Source organism: Phocoena sinus, chromosome 19, assembly GCF_008692025.1.
Source record: "Phocoena sinus isolate mPhoSin1 chromosome 19, mPhoSin1.pri, whole genome shotgun sequence".
Classification (NCBI taxonomy): Eukaryota; Metazoa; Chordata; class Mammalia; order Artiodactyla; family Phocoenidae; genus Phocoena; species Phocoena sinus.
In genome coordinates, this window is record NC_045781.1 from 28,477,319 (window position 1) to 28,495,225 (window position 17,907).

Consider the following 17,907-nt stretch of genomic DNA (forward strand, 5'->3'; position numbering starts at 1 on the left):
TGATAAGAATGATGTAGATAGAATTATTATTCCTCAATAAAAGTGTAGCAGTTTAAACTATCATGAAAATCTACTAATGATCAGCCCCGGGATTTTGGAAGAATCAGCTGAAAAATAACTAAATGGTACGCAGAAGCTATAGAGTAAACATTCGTTTAGGCCAGTGGTTCCCAAATGCTGGCCTACGTGAAACACTGGTGCTAGGTTAAAAATGCAGATTCTGGGGCCCAGGGATTCATAGTTTTCCCCAGGTGATAGCCAGGTTTTGGAAAAACTGATCTTGATCTGTACTTCAGCAGAAAACTATTAGCTGTCAAGCTTGATATGACTGAATAATTATCAGCAGCTTTGACCCTTCTACTCATTTTAAACCCAGTAAAGGAACCAGAAATTTATAAAATCTGGTTTTGTACTGATGATGAAGTAAATGGAAAAGAAACTTCTTATTGAAAATTGCCCTTAATGTTGCTCCCAGCTAGTCTGAGGTTTTAGTCCAAAAGAGATACTTTTCTGGGAGGCATAGCTTTCAAAAGAACAAAAAACTGCATATTTATTTTACAGTCTGAATGTTTCTATTGCATTTAAAATAACATGACCTTAAAAATAAATGGAATTCTAGAAGTTTCTCTAAATATGACATCTGTTTCTTCAATCAGTGTTCTCATTTCATGTATGGAACCTTAAAAAAATACATGGATCTGGTATACCAATGTTTTAAGCTAATTTTATCAAAGGTAGAGTTACCTAGGTTTAAATGAAATCCAAATATGTACTTTAAAAACTAAAGTAAAGAATATTCCCTTACATTTTCATTTTTTGATAAAGGACAAATATATTTCAAAGTATATATACCAAACACGTACACATGTATACATACATGTGAGTGTATATGTGTGTGTGTGTCTCTTATTATTAAAAGTATGTACTACCCGGAAAAAAAATTAGCATGATGAAATAGGCACAACCATACATTATATCAGCCGCTAAAAATTAGAAACAGTAGTGTTCCAACAGCATTAGTACCAGCAAAAAAGATCACCAACAGTTAATCTGGCAGAAACATCAGAAGCTGTATGTGTTTAAATTAAGAACAATTTAGCAGCCTGGTTTTTCCAAACCCACAAAATACTAGTGTAAATCAGCATAAGTCACTCTGAATTTAGTCCACTGCTATCTTCCCTCTAAATTTAGGATTACATTCCACTGGAGTTTCATGAGGAATTCCTTTTGAATTTACTGTATTCCTCTATGCTTGGAGCCATCTGTGTAACTATAAATGGTAAACCACATCTGGCTCCATTTTCTTTGTAGAGGCTGTGTACATGATTAAATCTGCATATGAGAACAGTCTTTGAGAACCTTTTATTCATGAAAATGTTTTTGTACATTGCCTACAGTGACAACTGAGGAGGGGATCATAGTTGGTCTTTGTGCACATTTCATTGTTACATTATGTTGCTGGAGTGATAAAATATCAATCTGCAGTGGAATGCCCATTGGTTCCTGTGGTCATTGGCATGTCCATTGGCAGTCATGGGTCAGCATACTGTAAATACACACCCTCGATCAAAACATGATAAGATAAAAAAAGAAGAGTTGAAGAATTCATCTCCACCCTAAGGTCTTTTTTCTTACAGAATGAATTCCTTTTATTCCAATGTTCAAGGGTACCGTAATGTGAGAGATAGGGAAGAATAAGCTCTAATCATCCATAAAGAAATCCGTAGGTACCTTAGTTAGGCCTAGTGGAAATTAAATGCATATTAACATGGGGATATTTCACTTACTAAAGGAAAAACGATGCCCCAAATGTACTCAGTTTGATTTCTGGGAAGCACAAAGTGCTCATTTAGGATCATATGAGCTTTCATGTCTCCTAGAATATTGTAGGGGACAGGTGTTCGCATTACAGCAGCGGTCCCCAACCTTTTTGGCATCAGGGACTGGTTTCGTGGAAGACAATTTTTCCACGGACAGGGGTGGGGGGTGGATGGTTCAGGCGGAAATGGGAGCGATGGGGAGCTGCAGACGAAGATTCACTCGCTCCCTGCCGCTCACCTCCCGCTGTGCGGCCTGGCTCCTAACAGGGGGTTGGGGACCCCTGCTTTACAGAAATGGAGCACAGAGAGTCTATGGGTTGTCAGCAGTGCTCGCTTAAATTTTGGATATTAGATGGCTATCACATTGTAAAAACCTGAATCATCCAATTCTTAAAACAGTTAATATCATCTTCAAAAACTGGACCAACTCTTCTTTTAAATAGTTATTAGATGAGTGTCTCTCAGGGAGTTAATACCTTAAAATCACCTTTAACAAGAGTCTCTGGATTCAAACTCAAATTGACTGAGTCTGAATTGGATGGTATTGGGGGATGGGGAGGAGGGAAGGTGGGGAGGTTTCACAGGGCTGGTGAAGCCTCCATTTTACTGTTTTCCAAGTTACTGATATACATTATAGTTGAAGGACTACTGCATTCATCAGCTATATCACCCTAAAACTATATACTAACTTCAAAAATGAGACCCAGCTGTACTATATTATAGTATAGAATTTCTCTCTGACCAAATAGAAAGACTTAATTGCAAAAATTTTATTCTGAGTTTTTTAAATGAACATTTCTTAAAGTTATACTTATTTCTTGGCATAGTATCAAACATGCTATAACATATTAAAAAAAGGCTCATACCAAATACTAACATGAAGATTTTACCTTACCAGATGATTCTCTAATATGTCATATGTCAAATAATAAACACATTAAAAATATCATTTGAAAAAGGAAGATGAGAATGCAATCTGCACATCACATTTTTCTCCTGAAAACTAGCCAATTTTGAATAACAAACAAATGCTCTCCTTTTAAAAACATGCTATCACTATGACTAACCAAACAGGGAATATATGTAGTTTGTGATGAGCATTAGTTACTGGCAATGATGAATAACACTGCCATGAAGTACAAGAGCTGTAAAGAATCTTGGGGAGGATGCTAATTTTTGTAGAGTTTTTCCAACTATGCTTCTGAAAACACATTATATATTTAAAAAACTGTATTAGAGAATTTTACAGCTCTATTTACTATCACATGTGCTTGCCGGGTTTTGTACCTAAGTGACATTTTTTTTTGACACAAATGTTTTGACACTCATTATACACATTTACTTCCACACACCTCACACAAAACTCAAGTGTAAGCAGCATGATGAAGTCTGTTTTTAATGTGACAGAAAAAAAAGGTTGCTCAAACGCAAAACATTAAAAATAAAAACCTTTCAAAGTCAGATTTACACTCTTAGATCATCTTCTAATATGGAAAGATAAAGTTTCATGGTGATAAACTAAATATGAGAAAAACATGTCTTTCTTAAAATTTCATTTATGCATTATTCCCAACTAAGTTTAATGTTTTTTATTACAAGAAAGTACTTTCAGTAAATCCTCAAATTGAGGGGAAGTAGAAAATGTATAAGTAATGACCAAATGGCACTTACATTCATGTATTAAGACCATGTTAAATTACTTGAAATTATAAGATGTTAAGATAAATATAAATCAATAAAAATTTCTAAATGTGTGACAGTCCTGTTATTCCATGAATGTTTCCCTTTGCATATACAATTTTCCATTGCAATTAAAATCAGAGATAGGCACAGAGAAAAAAAAATCAAGTTTTAGAGTCAAAAGAAATGGGTTTTAGTCCTGTACTGGAGTCTCAGCAATGCTGTGTGACTCTGTACAAGTCTCTTAATTTTTCTTGAGTCTCAATTCCCTCATTTATAAGATATGGGGATAACATTATTTTCTCTGCCATATAATATGGTGGTGGTGTGATCTCTCCATATAATGAAATTTTAAAATTTCAAACATACAACTGCTATCTACTTAGGAATATATCACTATAAACCTATGCATTGTTCTATAGAGACAGAAATACCATAAAATAGGAGGTATAATAAATGCTTTAGGTAAAATTAATCGGGGCTGATGAGAGTGGGACCAGAACAAAGCACTGAGGCCAAATGATCTGGGAGGGGGCACAAGGCAAATTCCACATAAAGCTGTTTAGCCAGTCTATCCTTGCTGGAGAGCCCAAGACGTTACTTTAACTGAGGTCTCAAACCGCTATTGGTAACCCTTAATATAATGAGCCCCTGTGCAAATATAATCAACACTAGTATAAGCAACATACATGATACATACCTCTGGAATGATGCGTAACATTAATTTAGTTATCTTTTCAAAGTAAATCAAAATAAAGGCCTCTCCCTACATTCTTCGGTATAATTTGTTTAATTCATAAAATGTAAATTTAGTTTGCAAAACATATCAAACGTAAAACATAGTTAAAAAGTTAAAGATATAACTGTAGATCAGATGGCTATTTTCTGATGTTTCTGAATATGATCAATTAGAAGCAACTGTTGAATATCAGCTCTAACATATATATTTCAATATATATAAAATTTACTTTCATGTAAACCTGTATTTATCATTTATCAGTATCATACACTGAAAAGACTTAAAAATACACACACATCTGTATCATTTAAGTAAACTTAGCTGTAGAGTAGAATTCTGTTTCTAACATTACCAGAAGGGATTAATTTTTAAAATACCATAATTATGAAGCAGATAAAAAAAGAAAAGTAAAGCAGCTCTTTAAAATTCATCTTAAGATAAAGATGCGTGTGTTTTTTGTTTTAAGAAATAGAAAAAATTGTAAGTGAATACCTTTGCTTTCCACCAACAGAATCACACGAAGCTAATAGGCTGGGTAGCCCAGCAGAAGAAACAAGGGCTTGGAGAGACCAGAAGAGGTTCAAATACAATCTCTACTACTTCCCAGCTTTACGAACATAGGCAAATTTACTTAATTCTGTTTTATTTTCATTGTCTGCAAAATGAGCATTAATAATACCTACATTTCCAAGTTGTTGTGAGGAATTTATAACGATGTATGCAGAGTATTTAGCATAGTGCCTGCTAGCTTACAGTTTGCATTCAATAAATGATAGCAGTTGTTACTGACAACAAAGTGATAATGGTTTTCTTAGTAACAGACTGCTGCTCAGGTTAAAGAACTTATTACCAACCTCTTAAAAAAGCTTATTTTTCTTTTATAACATATATAGATTTCTTGCAATCATCTGTTGCTAATTCTTTAATCAATATTAGGTATTCTGATATCCAATGTTTTGATAGAAAAGATCTCAAACGAGAGGAGAGAACATATGGAATCATGATTTACCTGTTATAAAGTTTATCATAGTTTTCCTTTAAAAGTTCCCGTTCCTTTTCTAAATCATTAATTCTATCCTGCAGCTGAAATGAAAAGAAAATTACACATTAGGTGTATAAAACCGCGTGGGGATTAAAAAAAATATGTGAGGAGGCTAACATGTCTTGATTTCTAAATTGCAGCTGTGAACTAGTCCACTTATATCGTCTGTATTTAATTTAGCATTGTTTTTCTTCCAAGTTGTTAAGTAAACATGAAATTAATATTTCTGTTTTAATTTAGTAGGAACGTATGCACTGCTTTATGGCAACATGTACCAAAATTCAATAAAGAACGTGTTAAAAGCTTGCTATTAAGTTTGGGGAAACAATATTTTTTACTGTCTTCTGCGATGAATTCCATCATTATATTCATTTTGTGTTAATTTCCAGTTGGCCCCCCAAAATAAAAGGATTAACTTTTCTTTTGGTTCGTGGTTCAAACAACTTGTGTCAATCACTGTTTACTCTGAAAACACAATTTCTCATGTTACTTGGAATTTACAAAGAGCCAGTAGTACATCTTTCAAATGAATGAACAAATAAAATCGTATACCTTGTTTTATCCCAATGAATAATATTTTTAGAAATAAACTCAGGGTAATAATTATATCTTGATAACTAAAATGTAGCTTTTTGTATTTATTTCTAGTATTTAAGTTTCATTCACCAGTATATTTTGTTGTTACAACCTTTTCCCATGGATCAGAGTACTCTTAAAATTCATTCTCTTCTCAAAATTCTTTTGATGCTAGTGTGAGACACCGTGAAAGATTCTTCCAAGATGAGAACAGAATGTAGACATCTTATTTCATTTCCATTCTGTTTAAGGACAAGTTTAACAGACTGCAGAAAAAGATTGTGCTAGCTGGGAAACATGAGAAGCAACATGAATAGGAAGATGAGTTTTGAAACAACTTCCTAGAAAAAAAAATTCTCAAAATTGCTGATGTTGGAGGGCAGAACATCCTTCTCCTTAGAGACAGATCTATTCCTATAATTGTTCTGACATCTCAAATGACTAATAAGCTGTTAAGGCTGAGAAGGTTAAGTTCCTCAGGTAACCTGGCATTTGTTCGTTTAAAAATGTTATGGTTTGCTGTCTCCTCAAGGATCCTTAATCCTTTAGATAAATGGTGGATCTCAGCACATTTGCGAGTATTTTTAAGTACCGATTTGCCATGCACATAATATATTGACTATACTTTGCTGTGCTCAAAGTGCCATGCATGTAGTTTAGGATTTTTAAGTCAATATAATATTTAAAATGTCTCTATTTTACTTTTTCAAAATAGTTACAGAGAAGTGTTAATGCAAAGGAATGGCTAAACTTTTTGGGAGCTTACCTCTTCTATTCTTCTTTCAGAAAATGTCATGGAACGTAACTTCTTCTCAAGAGTGCAGCATTTTAAACGCTGCTCTTTAAGCTGCATGTTTAGCTCATCTCCATTTGCCATCAAGGCATCATGGCTGATCCGGAGAGTTTTTTGCTTCTAAAAAACAAAAGGAAAATCCTTTCAAAACTATTTTTGGATTCTGCTTTGAATGAATGATCACCATTCCATAAATGAGTTTACTCCTGAAGCCCATGTTATAGTGTTTATTATTTATCTCACAATGTATATATGCTACTATATTAATGTGCCATTATACAGTGTATAATGTCTCCATAAAGGATACTCTTGGCCAAAGTGTATCATAAGGAAGAAAATATTTTAGCAGAGTCACACAATGTAGGCTGTTTTTTTCCTTTATTTTATTTCCTCCTAGTTTTCTGACTTGTTGATAGTGAGTAAATTAGTTTTAGCAAGTAATTATTTTTTCTTTTTGCTGTGGTTACAGTGGTTGGACATGCTGTCTAAAAATGCTGCTGCATGGGTTAAAAATAAATGCTGACCATAGATATTCAAACTGAAAAGATCTGTCACCACACCATATAAATAGCCTTGGAAGGTTAGCTTCTAATTGTAATACAATTAAGAATTTCAATTCAGTAAAATAGTTACTGAAGTCTTCTTAATTTTCAAAATTGACCTATTTATGAATATGTTTTAAATTCAATTTTATATACTTATACTAAAGTCTTTTCATAGAGTCCATATGACCATAACATGTAATGCCTTATCTGCTAATTAAAATCATTAAATTTCTATTGAAGTTCTTCAATTGTTTAAAAGAAACATGGCTATTGAGCTACTTGAGTCCAATTTTTGTTAATCTTGCTTATAATCACAGAACAGTATCTTTAACCAGCTTTCTCTGTGCTTCATATCTCGGTGAAGCTGTTGGCCTGAACCTCTCAAATCTCTACCCAAAAGAGGTACCTGTGCTATCAAAGATACTTGATAGTCATGGTATTTAAACAAATACCTGGAGTCACTGTTAAATGGAAATCAAAACAGTCAAAGTGATAAAAGAATGCAAAATCACTTTTTAATTCCTTTCTTAATGCTGCCTTTTAGAGATGGCTTTCAGCTACATGTATTTTTAATCTCCCTCTTCCATCCATCTGCAGATAGTGTTATCAATCCCACTCTCTAATTAATTTCTCTTTCATACACCCGTCATATTTATATGAAAGGTAGTGTATTACTTGACATTAAGGAGGTACCTGTAGGATGGAAAACATGACCCAGAGTATGGTTGAAAAATATTTATCTAATTCAATAGTGAATTTAGGCTTCAGATGACCCGCTTTGCATCAATTTACTGCTTTCCTTGTTTCAGTACTTCAAAGAAAGTACTGCTTAATATGAATTCTGCTCATCTGGAATGTTTTGGAGTTCATTAATTCCAGAACCTATGTTAATTATGCAGTGCCAATAAACAGGAGTCCTCTGATGGCACATTCCTGTGCGGCCATAGTCCTTGGTAAAACAACCATGGGGATAAGAGTCTCAAGTACTGTCAACCGAAAGGTTAGGATTTAAAATAAATACACTGACAGTCGACATGAGGGGTATTCAAATATTTTCTGATACTGGTAGTGACAAAACAAAACAAAACACCACATATCAAAAAAGATTTAACAAAACTTGATTATTAATCTATTCTTAACATTGATCTATCTTGGATATTTCAAAATGCTTAGAACTGAAGATATATGCAAATACATCTAAACCTTCAGTGTTATGTGCCCATATGATTCCAGATAAAAGGAGTTAAAAATAAATTTTCTTCACCTGAGATGCTTTATGATAAATGTGTTTATTATTTTAAGATGGCACAGATATTTATAGAAAGTCCAAGCAGTTAGTTATTTCTTTAGTTATTAAGTTATAAATAGCTAACCATACAGGAAGTGAAATTATACACACTTGAGAATAAAAAGAGCAATCTTTAAAAACTACTTTTTAGTGTTACGACCATTCTACTTAAAAAAAAAAGTTGAACACTATTTTCGAACCTTTGTATCTATGTACCACCATAATAAAATAAATGATCACGGTACCTCTTGAAGCTGAATAAATTTTCCTTCCATTACTGAAAGAGCATTGCTTTTCTCCACTAGCTGCTTATGAAGCTTAATCATTTCTACGTTGTCCCGAATGTTTGACCTTCAATGATGTATTTAAGAAAAAGAGAGAGACAGAATAAAAAATGCAAGACAAAAGGAAAAAAATCTGTGGTGGGACTACAATTTTTCATTGAATGTTACATAGAAAAAAATTTACACACTTGCATATCAGTCACTGAGGTTTTTAGTTTATTATACACTTAGGATGGACTTATTATTTAAAACCAACCAGTAGTCATTCTTGAACTTTGATAAATGCACAGACTCTCAGAGTTTGAAGGGAGCCCCAAATCTGATGACTTTTGTCACTTCTACAATGACTGATAATATGAATTTAATATCATTTTATAGTGTCCTGAAACTTGGTACAGAGGACATCAGTCTTTAGCACAGCCATTGTTCCACCACCAAACTTCAGACTTATTTGAAGGAGGACTATCATACTCTTTTTCACTAAGTGAAAAATATGCCATACAGCCACTCATCTTCCCACCACTCCCTCAAAACAAATGGTATCATAAGATTACCATTTATTGGAGTTTCCTCCTGGAGTTCAGACTTTTCAAAATATTTCCAGAAAAAGTGACTTAGCATTTTATACTAATAATGCCCAAAGCTGGCATTTAAATATGTTGCAGATGTGCCTTTAGCTGTAAGAGATCATTTAACGTCCACAGGGTATACAGAAACTCTATATGCTGCAATACTAGTTTGTATTTTTCCTACTGAGATTAAAGCAAATGTACAATTTAACAGGAAGATCTTGTTAAAGGTTAATCATAGATCTAAATGAATACCTGTTTTCAAAAGGCATTTATTTTCCTGACAGAGAAAGGTTCCTTAATTTAATACGTTTTACATTCAAAAGTATTTTAAAAATTGTGAAGCTTGGTTTTAGACTTCATTTTCTAAGAAAAATAAACATAAAAATTTTAAGTTCAGAAAATTATTTCAGTATTTAAAGTAAGTAATTTTACTTCCAAAACTTATCTAGTATACACATATTGGAAAAATTGTCACAACGCCCTACTGGAACCAGAAAATGGACTACAAAGCTCACACATCTGTAAACCAGCTGAGGACCTGAAATACTTAATTTTCCTCTTTGATATTTGAAAGTTCATTGTATTTTGGCATCGAACAGTTAGTTGTCCTCACACAGAAGATAAACAAGTCCAAGAACCTGGATCTTGCCCAGGTACAGTCTTAACACAATGTTAAAATAATTATGTGTCTAAAACATGTTATCTAGTAGTACTGAGCTCACATTCAACAATACACTCACCAATATTCCCCTCAGCATTATTTTTACTCACTAAGAAAAAAAAAATAAGATGAAGGGAAAATATATTTTGAATAGATCTCAAGAAAATATTCATATTTTTTCATATTTATTAGTCAAAATAGAACTTACCTGTTTTCCCCAGAATTACTTGGTTTGACTGCTCAACAGTGAGTGACATTTACTGATACAAAAGGTTAGAATACTATTCAAGTAATTTCAAACCTCTTCTTACGTTTTCAGCTGTACCTGATATTTTACTTTACTTGTTTTTAAGCATGTTAGTATTTTCAAAAAGATATATACATGAGATATGTTTGAATAGTAACTATTACTTGATGACATTAACAAAAAATTAAGCCCAACAAGCCTTTCAGTCACATAGGGTCATAGAAACAGCAGGTTTTAATTTTTAATTTTCTTTGTAAGGCAAAGGCCAGTAAGTTGCAAAAACTTTCAGTGGTTTAATTGGTGGATGCTTTCTTGAATATTTTCCTAAAGTCCTCGGAGTTTAAACTTTCCAGAATATTGACTTAGTATTTTATTCTAATGATGCCCAAAGAGTGGGCACAGATACAACAGAAGTAGTATTTATAAAAGAGCAATAACAATGCAGTACTTTAAATAAAAAGTCAGTTCGCTAGAGAGTACACCTATTTTGGGATGACACAACACCTGCAAGTCTTTAACAATTATTTTAAAGTGTCAGTTTTAGGGCTTCTATACATAATAGTCATTATTATGATGGGATATTTTTGATGGCAACAATGCTGTTAAGCTGAAAGTGCAGAGTCAATGACATAAAGTACACAAAAGTTAAAAGCAACATTGTGATGAATGTGGCTTGGTCTTCAGGAAGGTGTGCAATGAAAAATCATCTGAAACCTGCCAATCAACATTTTTACACAGATGAAATATGGTAAAACAACAAGGGTGTACGTGAGAGAGGAAAGAGGGAAAGAGCTGTCACAGAAAAGTGAGAAGGATGTTGGAGGCAAGAGGGAGCTAGAGTCACTGCTAAGTGGCCTGTCCTAGACCTCTCTGCATGTGAAGGAAGGCCTCAGGTTGGTTTCCTCTGAAGAAGAGACAGGGCTAATTTTATGAGCAATATTTTATGTGACCTCCACATAGTATTTTCCTGCCCTGTTCCATGCACTATGAATAGAAAGAACAATGCATAGTAAAAACATTCAGATGAACTCTGATGGTCATGTACCAATTCATATATGCTGCATTACACATGGTGAAATGATCTGCAAAGGGATATCAAGCATACTAATTAAGTGCTTTGTAAAAACAAATTTCTCATATTTTTCAACAAGGATTTTGAAAAACACTATAAAAAATTAAGTTGGAAAATGTGTTTTTTTTTCTTTTCCTTTTTTAACAGACATTATTTAGAATTATGCTCAAATCTTCTAAAACTATGAGAAGAGCTGTTGGCCCATCTCTAAGATTAAAAACAAACTGAAATAAATTAGATTTTATCTTGAAAAAAAGTAATCCAGCTCAAAAACCTATGTGCCAAGTTTCTCTCATATAATTTGAAACAGTCAAGCAATAAACTCTGAAAGAGGAATTTCTAATGGAAGCCTTGAAAACACTTGACTCCAGCTTTGCTACTGGGTGCCATAATAAATCCAGAAACTTAAAACCTCAGATATACTGAAGAAGGAAAAACTTTCAGTGGTGCTATGTAATGTATAGTCTAATATGAAAGCTTAAGAAGCCAAAATCTTTGCTCCAGTGAAAGTTTCTAATACTTCATTTCCCAGGCACACAATTCCTCCCTGCCGCAACCCCATCAACGTTTCATTCTTTGCTGCAGTAAGGATTATGAATGCTAAAAAAAGCTTCTTGATTTTTTTGAGGCAAAAAATGTTGTAATATAGTACTTTAACACCATTTAGAAGGGAAGGTTTTAGAATACAAAAGTTGTTAGGTAAGATATTTATGAGGTAGAACGAAGAGGATCTTTTTGAGTAAGAGTTTTAGGGTAACTAACTTTGGGGGATAAGGTTGAAAACAATCTTAGGATTAAAAAAAACTCTACGTTTTTTTGGGGTGGGGGAACAGTGGCAGACTCTCAGTATATCGTTGAGAGAAGTGTAGGTCATTCATAGCTCTTATTAGGGATACACAGATAACAATAAGGTATCACTTATGAATAGAATTATATGAGGTTGCTAGTGAATTAAATGGAATAAGCTTCACTAAAATAGCCAAGTAAAGTCTATTTGAAAGGTAATGACTTTGCTCAAAACTGCTGCTTTAGTTCACAGATGAAAATAATGCTCCCTGATTTAAGATTGCATAAAGGAAAACGTTTGTATGTGTATGTTTATTTGCCTCTGGATTGTATCTTTCTTGTGGTGTTGGGTCAAAATGTAAATCAGAACTCAATATTTTCTTATTCTTAAACACGTGCGAGGAATGGAGGGGGACAGTTATGTAGAGCTTTCTACGTGTACATAATCTCTCTACATGTACATAAACTCTTCTGAAAATGGAGGGAGCATCCCCAAGGACTGGTTGGGGACAGGAAGAACCCAAATCCTGGCTCATCTTCTTAAGGGGCCATTTTGAAGATCAAGTTTAATGGATTCTGACTAGTAATGGGAATTTGAGAATTATATTAAAAATATAAAAAAGCCCAATGAGAAATGTAGGCTCACTGGCAATTAAGCTATAAAAGCGAACTAAAGGTTTTATACTGTTTTTACTTTTGGATAGAATTATAGCAAATTGGTGCAATAATACAGGCTATTTCACAATTATCAGAAGCAATGATTAGCATGATACAGGCCTTGGATGAAAAAAATACAAATTTATTAAATTAATACACACTGCTTACTTAGGAGGCAAAATCTTTCAGAATACCAAGGTCTCTGGGGATAAAAGCATCTGGTTTTAAAAGGTAGGAACCACTTACTCATTTCAACCTCTTCATTTCACAGTTAAGGTAGCTAAATGAGGCTTAGAGAAGTAAAGAATCTGGCCAGAGTTCTTATGGGAGAGATCCAGGTCTAAAGAGATAAATTCTTCCTACTCTTGTAAGTTGCTTCCTTTCTCTGAGATGTTCCTAAGTTTTAGCTTTCTCTCCACTCTCACATACACACTAACACACTAGTTACTATTAATTTTGATAATTTCTGTGGTTTAAATAAAGTGCTTGGGAAACACGCCAAGCAGCTATCACAAAAAAACTTAGATAACATTAATAATAAAAAACTTGGGGATAAAAGACATAGTATTTGAGTGTGATAACTTTTCATTAGGCAAATTTTAAGGTATTCAAAACAACAGTAGGAACTTGTTGGATATATTTTTAAAAAATGACAGATTACCTCCCTGTATAATAGTAATGTCTGCATGGTTATCCCTCGCCCCAGTTACCCTTCTATCCAAGAGCCAGATGTGCCCTCTAAATTAGGGGGCTGGGCAATCAGACAAATCCAAACTGAGGGGCATTCTGCAAACAACTATCATCAATGGGCTGGAAAAGACTGGAGAACCACTCTAGAATAAGGGAAACCTAAGTCATGACAATTAAATACAATACATGACACTTGACTGGATATGGGATTAGAACAAAGAAAAACAAAACAGGGCTTTCCTGGTGGTGCAGTGGTTGGGAATCTGCCTGCCAGTGCAGGGGACACAGGTTCGAGCACGTGCGGCGGAGCAACTAGTCCCGTGTGTCACAACTACTGAAGCTTGCGCACCTGGTGACCATGCTTCACAATGGGAGAGGCCACTGCGATGAGAGGCCCGCACACCGCAGAGAGGAGTGGCCCCCACTTGTCGCAGCTAGAGAGAGCCTGTGTGCAGCAATGAAGACCCAACGTAGCCAAAAATAAATAAATTAATAAAAGAAAAACAAAACAAAAATAGCAATTAAAAAAACAGCTATAAAGGCCATTGGGAAATTTTAATATGGACTGTGTATTTAGATGATACTACTGTTGCATTCATTGTGAAATGTCCTGAATGTGTGATAGCTGTACTGTGGTTATGTAGGAAGATGTCCTTGTTCCTAAAAGGTGATTAGAAATGTAGAGAGGGTGACATGATATTTGCACCTAACTCTCAGAGAGAGAGAGAGGGAGAGAGGGGCCGGGAGGGGAATGGGCCTGTGCCTGAGTGGGCAGAATGCAGAACAGGCTGTGTCATTCACAAACATGCCAAGGGGTGAAAGGTATGTGTGTTCACACTACTATTCTTACAACTTTGCTGTAGGTTTGCCATTTTTCAAAATGAAAAGCTGGGGAAGAATTTTGAGTGCCAGGAAGTAATCCGCGTCTGTGCACAGCTGGAAAGATGGAGCCCCTAAAGCCAAGCTGCTTTGTATACTGTGTGGCTGCAAAAGGCCTCTGTGTTTTATGACTTGACAGTGTGCTGTCAACCAAAGGGAAGAGGGCAAGTCAGTGTCTGAAATATTTACGGGTTAAATTTCCTCCACTGGGACATTATGGCACTTACATGATTTCTAATTAAGAAGGTAAACACCCTAACATTTACTTAAAAAAACACTTAGTACAAACTAGTTACACATTTGGTAAGAGTATAAATATTTTTGGAGTTGAAAAAGTCAGTAAAAGGTAAAATCATCCTGATTTTAATGTTCATGTACATGTGTTCACTGGTTACTGCTTTGCAGTTAATTTAAGATGGCCTTTTTCATAAGCAGAAAATGTGCATTTTTATATTGTTTAAATTTTAATATGGATTTTTGTTCAAAACAACACAGACATTCAGGCTACTTGTAAATGATACAAGATTTTTTGCTAATGAGGCATTATGTAGAACATATGCAAAAATCACAACTCAGTCTTCCAAAATAGACCACAATAACAGGAAAAGACATGATTTTAATAAAAAAGAGCAGCACTGGGCTTTTACTTCAAAGCAATTAAGGGCTTTGGATAACCAAAAGTTTATGTCAAGCTGATGCCAAACCAAACTGGTCTATTAAACACATACTACGAAGAGTTTCTGTAATATTCTATGAAAAGGCTCTTTGCCATAAATATCAAGCACCGCACTCTGAAGATTACAACTACGTTAGGTTCATGTTTGAGAACAAGGAGTCCAACATTCAGATCAGACTTCTAGAATTTCAAATCTGAAATAATGTATCCATGAAAGGGAAGTTTAAATATGTTTTCCATTTTGTGATTTTTCTCTACAGTAAATTATACCAAGTTTTATATTCTCCCCAACATTTTTCAACAGTTTTCCATTAGTCTCAAAAAAATTTCTGTTACACATAAAATTTTGAGCTATGTGTAAACATATAAGAAAAAAAAAAAGACTTGAAGATCCTTATTTGAAGTCATTTCTTCAGTTTTCAACAACTGTATTTCAAGAAACAATATGTTATTCACCACAGATACCCTTCCTTCTAAGCAAATAACCAATAATTTTCAATTTTATAAAACTGTAAGGTAGGGTACAAATTGCTTTCATTATTTGGCCTCTGCAACAAAAGCTTCTTTAATAATACTTATTTTGCCTCTGCTTCTAATTCTTGATGTGACAAAAATAGACTGCTATGGAGTGAATAACATAATCCCCTAAGGTTAGCCTTAGTTTAGTTTTTAAGGTAAACTCTTCTACGTGTATATGCTGATGTCTTCTGCTGAAAATACCTTATACTAGAAAATATGCAGACTCATCTATGACTCTAGTTCTTCGGCTGTTCTAGTCCTAGGACTGAAGGACTTTTGGATTTCCCTTTCAATTAACACAACACTCTAGTTCTTAGATGATCATATTCCTTTGGAAGAAGGAACGGCCAACACAGGGTCGATCTTACTCTTTGGGAATTTAAGAAATATAACAGAGAAAGTAGTCTGATGACCTTGTACTCAGTTGTTGAGGAATGGGCTCCAAGCTTGGGCTTGGCCTAATGCAGAATTTTTATATTCAGATAATATTTTAAATATGGCTGTTGGCAATTTATTAAGATCACCATATTCAGTTTTGGGGTCTTCAGCACTGTTCCTCACAAGGAACCATTTATTGGCTTTCCAAGAAGGCTAGGTCTATTCTTAGGGGGAACGTGGATAACACCCAGGTATTTAAAACCCTGGTTCAAAGCCAGGGTTCAAATTACATTCCCTATTACAAATGTAATTCTCAAAAATATTCATTTTTCTTTTGCCCTGCACTTAGAAGGGTATATTAATGTCACTAAACATATAGAATTTCATTACAAAATTTAATTTTACACTTAACTTTTTAGGACACAAATTAGTAGAGATAATATTAACCTTTTAAATCTTTGAAATAAAAAGCTTTTCATATATTTTTGGCCCACTTTATTTTTTTAAAACAAGTCTTCTATTATGCATCTTAGCTTTTTCAAATATAACTATGTAAGGTTTGTTTGTGAAAGAAGAAGTAAACTCTGATTCTGAAATGAAAAAGTGGAAAATCATACTTGGTTTTTCTAAATGAGAACCTACTCACATAAGTATGATATCACACTTGGTAAGGGAAAAACAAATAGAGGATCTAGGTCTGGTTTAAAAAAATATTAAGAGAGGCCTTCCCTGGAGGCGCAGTGGTTGAGAGTCCGCCTGCCGATTCAGGGGACACGGGTTCGTGCCCCGGTCTGGGAAGATCCCACATGCCGCGGAGCGGCTGGGCCTGTGAGCCATGGCCGCTGAGCCTGCGCGTCTGGAGCCTGTGCTCCGCAATGGGAGAGGCCACAGCAGTGAGAGGCCCGCGTAACGCAAAAAAAAAAAAAAAGAAAAAAAAAATATTAAGAGAGAAATAAAAGAGACAAAAGATATAACAATCATATGCAATGTGTAGACCTCATTTGGATTCCAATTCAAACAGCAGGAAGTCATCGTTACAGAAGTTTGAATATAAACTAGTTATTAGATGGTATGAAGGAACTGCTGTTAATTTTGTTAGGTGTGATAATGGCACGGTGATTCCATTAAAAAAATTCCTTATCAGACAGCAATATATACTGAAGTATTTACAGGTGTGATGACATGCTATTTGGCAGGGGCTAATTAATTAAAGAAAATGAAGGGATAGATGAAACAAGATTGGTTAGCATGTTGATAATTGTTAAAGTTGAGAGATGAGTACATGAGATTTCAATATACTACTCTCTGTACCTTTGAGTATGCTTGTTCCAAACAAAAAGAAAAGGGCCATAAAGGAAGAAAATAATTCAAGGAAGAATACGGTAAAAAGATAAAATCTTGTTGAAAGCACAACATGGAAGCACAAAATGAGAGAAGAGGTATTAGGAACCAACAAATGACAAAGGAGGACGGAAAAGAAAATACTATATATTATCAAACATCAAAAATGAAGAGGCAGCAAGGAGACTACTGAAGGGCCCCACTGTCACCCATACCAATCAGCAAAATTCGATGCAAACTTTGAATATTAGGAGCGGTAACATCTTTATGGGATGAAAAAACTGGGTACTGTATTATGGAATTTACTACCTTTTAAGGTTGGGAAAAACACTTAAATAAGGTTGGGCTTATTCACAAGGTATGCCAACAGCTGAGTCCTTGTCACACATATTTTTCTTGGTAGGTACAATCAAATGGTATCAGAACTTCCTACTCGCTTGGTAAATGAGCAGAGGAAACAAGATGAGGCAGAGTAGGTTAGGGAAAAATGCCCTTAGACTTGAGTTGTTGATAGCAGTTAGTAGGTCTAGAGCAGCCTTATATGAAGAATGTTAAGTAAAAACATGATTTTTAAATAGACTAGGCTTATCCTTCTATGGCACATGATAAAGTATTTTAAACTAATTTTGACCTTATCAAAGTGATATTTCTGTTTTAACATA

General features: G+C 34.4%; 1 protein-coding gene across 4 annotated transcripts in view; it reads right to left on the reverse strand.

Annotated features, from left to right (window-relative positions):
• RPGRIP1L (RPGRIP1 like) overlaps positions 1 to 17,907 on the reverse strand; it is a 99,363-nt gene that overhangs the window by 64,895 nt on the left and 16,561 nt on the right. For all 4 annotated transcript variants that reach the window (XM_032612134.1, XM_032612137.1, XM_032612138.1 and 1 more), the window contains 3 exons: positions 8,729 to 8,834; positions 6,624 to 6,770; positions 5,249 to 5,322 (listed from right to left, as the gene is read on the reverse strand). In XM_032612134.1, coding sequence (XP_032468025.1) covers positions 5,249 to 5,322; positions 6,624 to 6,770; positions 8,729 to 8,834 — 327 coding nt within the window. The remainder of the gene's footprint in view (positions 1 to 5,248; positions 5,323 to 6,623; positions 6,771 to 8,728; positions 8,835 to 17,907) is intronic.